The sequence below is a fragment of the Fulmarus glacialis genome, unplaced genomic scaffold (assembly GCF_000690835.1).
Source record: "Fulmarus glacialis isolate BGI_N327 unplaced genomic scaffold, ASM69083v1 scaffold16216, whole genome shotgun sequence".
Lineage (NCBI taxonomy): Eukaryota > Metazoa > Chordata > Aves > Procellariiformes > Procellariidae > Fulmarus > Fulmarus glacialis.
In genome coordinates this window covers 1360-5857 of record NW_009220279.1, presented here as the reverse complement: position 1 = coordinate 5857, position 4498 = coordinate 1360, and the positions used below count along the sequence as shown (strand labels likewise).

At 52.2% G+C, this 4498-nt stretch overlaps 1 protein-coding gene across 1 annotated transcript; it reads right to left on the bottom strand.

The window, feature by feature from the left end:
* Positions 1-96: 96 nt before the first annotated feature.
* FDFT1 (farnesyl-diphosphate farnesyltransferase 1) lies at positions 97-4188 on the bottom strand (the record flags this gene model as incomplete). Its single annotated transcript, XM_009580714.1, has 5 exons — positions 97-502; positions 1746-1898; positions 2158-2334; positions 3383-3574; positions 4060-4188. Coding segments are annotated over 5 exons (873 nt in total), but the record flags the coding sequence as incomplete, so codon positions are not given.
* Positions 4189-4498: the final 310 nt, after the last annotated feature.

The following is a 4498-nucleotide window of genomic DNA, read 5'->3' as shown; positions in this document are numbered from 1 at the left end:
AAACTGTCCAACAGGAAAGAAGGGGAAAAAAAAATTCAACCCCAAACAGTAAGACTCCGATTAGCGTTTGTAACCATCCAAGCAGATGGCAAGGGCGGTGAGGAGCGGAGTCGGGCAATGCTGCACCATCGCCCCGGGGCTGCAGCTCACTGACGTCCCGTCCTCGTCACCATCCCAGGCCCCGTGGCACCCTGCTGCCTGGCCATCCCCACCGGCAGGGGACGAGGAGCCTCCTGCCTCCTCTGCCAACCAATCTCTCCCCCCACCCGCCCGCTGCCCATCAGTTCTCGCCCGCCTGGACGTACTCCTCGGTGGCCTTGGAGATGGTGCTCAGGTACTGCCAGCTCAGGGCGGCCAGGAGCATGGCGCACGACAGGTAGATGGGGGAGTAGTGGTGGCGTGATGCCATGGGGCCGCCGGGCAAGCTCATGGCGCGGATGGAGGCGATGACCTGCTGCGTCTTGTTGGATGACGGGTCCGTGCTTGGGATCTTCTGGTAGATCTGGGGAGGGAGGAAGGAGGAGTTACGGTTCCCACCCAAGGTTGAGGAGACAAACGGGACCACCACGTGGAAGAGGAAGCCTTAAGGGCCACCATATGCTCAAGAGGTGGACCACCACTGAGCAAGGACCAGCTGCAAGGGATGCCTGGATGGGGCCAGGGCCTATTTCCCTTGAGAAGTGCACTAAGCCAAGCAGCCTCTTGAGGGCACCCCATGACGGGCGATGGACCACATGGCCTCAGACAGAATCCCTCAACCACAAAGCGGTGTTGCTGGGACCAGCGGTTCTTGCACCACAATCCTCACTCGCTGCCAGTGTGCTGCAGCCCTCCTCAAACCCGTAAGGACACCCCAGTATGACCAGCAGCTGGTGTAACTGCCAGGAAATGGCCACCTCCATCAGATAACCCCATGGACTTTGGGGTTTTCTCTTCATGGTCTGCAAACCCCATGGCTTTTGAGATGCTTGTCCGCATGAGTCTTAGGGAGGTGTCCACAACCTGAGACCCTCTTCTGGGCCAAGGTGCTGAGGTGTCACTGTCCCTTGCCATGGGGTTGGCCAGCCCACAAAGGGAGCTCTAATAACCCATGGTTTGGGGTCTCCCTTGTGCAGAAGTAATGTCTTTTTATTTAACTGCCCTTGCTGGACTTGGTTTTTGGGGTTGGGGTTTTCCTTCCCATGAAGACATCCACAAGTAGTTCCTCCACGTGAACTTTTAACCTCCACAGCACCATGAAGTCGGGACTCCCACCGTTTTAACCATCTGTGAAGACCTGCCCTTATTTACTGTTGGCCATGGTGCACAAGGAAACAACCACCACATCATGCTGCCAGCTGCAACTACAGACACAGAGAAAACAAGACTGCTCACTGAGCAGCCCATGGGAAGATGATGCAACCTGTTCAGAAGTGTGTTGTGGGAAAGGTCCTCTGTGCCCGCTCAGCCCAAGGGAAGTCCTGCGCTGTGACAGCTGACTCCTCTGGTTCTCCACCAGAAGGACGGCAGGACCTCGGACTCTGCCTCTCAACACAGGCACAGACCACGGGTACGTTCAAGAGAAGACACCAAGCACCCAGTTTGGTCCAAGCCAAAACCATGTCAGGGTCACCATGCCCTGGCACCACTGAACTGACTAAGAGACGTAAGGAAAGGATTAACAGATTCACGTGTCTTCCCAATTCCACACCAGGAACGAGGATGGGACCAACCAGAAATTACTCAAAGCAAGCTGCTCAACCTACCTCTTCCACATACTGGTACATGATGGCTTTGACAGCTTGTATGTTTGTGGCATCCATCATTAGAGTGACGGCCTGTCCCTTCCGGATCTTCACGACTCCCCTGAACACCTGCTTGTTGTTGTAGCAGGCAGCCAACGTGGCAATAGCCATCACCTAAGGAGAAACACCAAGAGGCCTTACCACATTGCAATGAGCTTGCCAAGGGAGCAACCTTGGCCCTAGTGAAATCGATGGCAAAACACTGGAGTGAAGCCACAATCCCACCGACAGCAGAATGGCAGGGACCAGGAAAGAAGGAAGAGATGGAGAATAAAACACGCTAATACTGACATGATATATGATCCCCCCACACCTCTAACTTCTCATCAGCTGGGCTGCAGACGACGAAGAACCTCTTGAAAGCGTAACTCACCTGGGGGATAGCACAGAAGTTGAAGACACTTTGGTTTTTCAGGCGGGATAAGTATGTGAGGACATCAGGGACATGGTGGAGAGCGTTGGTGATGAGCTCATTCAGACACTGGACAGCCATATCGATGTTTTCTGGTTTGGCAAGATCCGAGAGCTTCTTTGCGTATCTGCTCCAAACCTAAACATCAAGATAAGGACTTACAAGTTGGAGGGTACATTCATGCCGTAAGAGAGACATCAGTAACAGTCTGAGGTCTGGGAGAGCACCAAGAACCACCAGAGACCCATGAAAGCCTTGAAGGATTGGGGCTTACTAGGCTAAAGAAAAGAAGGAAGGGCAGGCGGTGGAGACATGACAGTGACCTTTGCATATACAAACGGACTGCAAAGAAGAAGGATGCAATTCATCTCCACATCTTCTCTAGGCAGGGCAAGGAAAAGACGCCTCACACATCAGGCTGACATCAAGAAATGCTCTATGAGACAGGTGAGCCACATGGAAAAGGGAGAGAAAAATTCTTGGAGGGCCTCAAGAAGAACGGACAAGCATCTGTCAGGCCCGGGCAGAGCTGATCCTGCCTTTGGGAACAGACTAGGTAACATCTCGAGATCTCACCCAGTCTTATCCTCCCTCATTCCTAGAACCAACGTAACAGAGAGGGGAAAAAGCTGCCCAACAAGTTCTTGGCAGTGTGGGGAGACATCACCTCGTCCCCACATCCGTACCCAGACAGCTGTAGATAGATGTGGAACTTCTCAGCCAGCTGTCATTAGAAGACCTGTTATTATCAAGAAGATGTACAACCAACAGTAGCGATCTCATACAGCCTTTACTGTAGGTTCTCAACAAAATTAAAGCAGACCGCCAAGTCTCTCCTGTTAACTTTGATGTAAAGGGACATGAGAGACGCTACAATTTTAGCTGTGCACCTTCTGCTATGCACCCAGTAATGCATTCCCAAGACAGGAGTTCTGCGAAGCACCGCTGGTTGGCTACATCCATTGCAGGTCTTGAACAGAAGTATGAAAGACTGTCAAGGGACCACCAACAAACAGTGGGGAAAACCGTGGCTTTGGGGATTTCGAAGGAAATTCCAGCAGGAACCCTTCTAAGGAAAGGACACAACTCACTGTATCAGAGCAGCAACAAAAGTACTTTCAGTCTTAGCACATTTCTCAAAGAGGCACAGCAGAAACGCTCGCCCCGAAGCGGTGTTTTCCCTCACCTCTCTGGGCCAGAACTCCCTTCCCTCCAGCTGGTCCTCCAGATAGTCACGGATGATGTTGGTTTTCTGCAGGAAGAGGCCCATGGAGTTGGCTAGCTCCGTGTCCTGCCCGACGATAGGATCTTCTAGCTCTGATGCAGAGAAGAGACGGGAAAGTCCTATCCCCACCAGCCCAGCAACGTAGTGACAATACTGCAAGGCACCGAGAGGGGAAGGGGCAGAAAGAAAACAAGATAAAAGGAGGAGTTACAAAGAGCTGCCTATTTGCCGCAGTGAGTTTTACAAAAGTGATGCTCAGGAGGTAAGTGACAATACATCTTCTACAAGTTCTCATGGCCCTCCCTGGGATGTCTCAGCTTTCCCATGCCCAGCAAACACCTCACCAAGAATGTCCCACCAAGGTAGCGCTCTGCCTCCGGCTGCCGAATGAACCGCCCACACGGGAACAGCTGATGTGATGGGTCACCCAAAACACGTGCTGGTGGACAACACCAACGATCCACGCCATCCTCCTGTTACCCACAGGACCAGCAGTCTCTCAAAGCCTTCCCAAGCCCACACAGCCTCCCTCATCCAGCTGAACCCTCTTCCCATAGGGATGCTCTGTCTCCTTTTTCCATAGACACAAGGTGGACCCTACTCATGTTCAGTCCACTCCTCTGTCCGGGCTGATTTACCTTATCCCACTCGTGCTGAGAGTCCACCTTCTTCTCCAAGAACTCTGCCATCCCAACACCCATCTTGTGGCAAATATCCGAAATCACGTCCTGGTAGACCTTTGACAGGTTCCTGAACTCCATGGAGATCTACAGCACAAGCCACCATGAGAAAAAAAAAAGAAAAAAAGACAGTGTCAGGAAAAAATAGCAGAGCTCAACATTTATTAAGAAATCAGAAAAAGACTGTTTACCAGGCTCTTATCCCGCCCTGGCTGGAGATCTAGGACAACTCCCACGACCAGAGCTGTTTCAAGGCCCTTAAAGCACAGGCTCAGTCTGTTCTCAGTCTAAACGGTATGGTCTCTGGCAGTAGATCAGACACAGCACTATCTTTGGGAAGGCTCTGTGGCCTTGGACTGGTATGATCTGGGAGTTGCAGGACAAAACTAGCTACGCT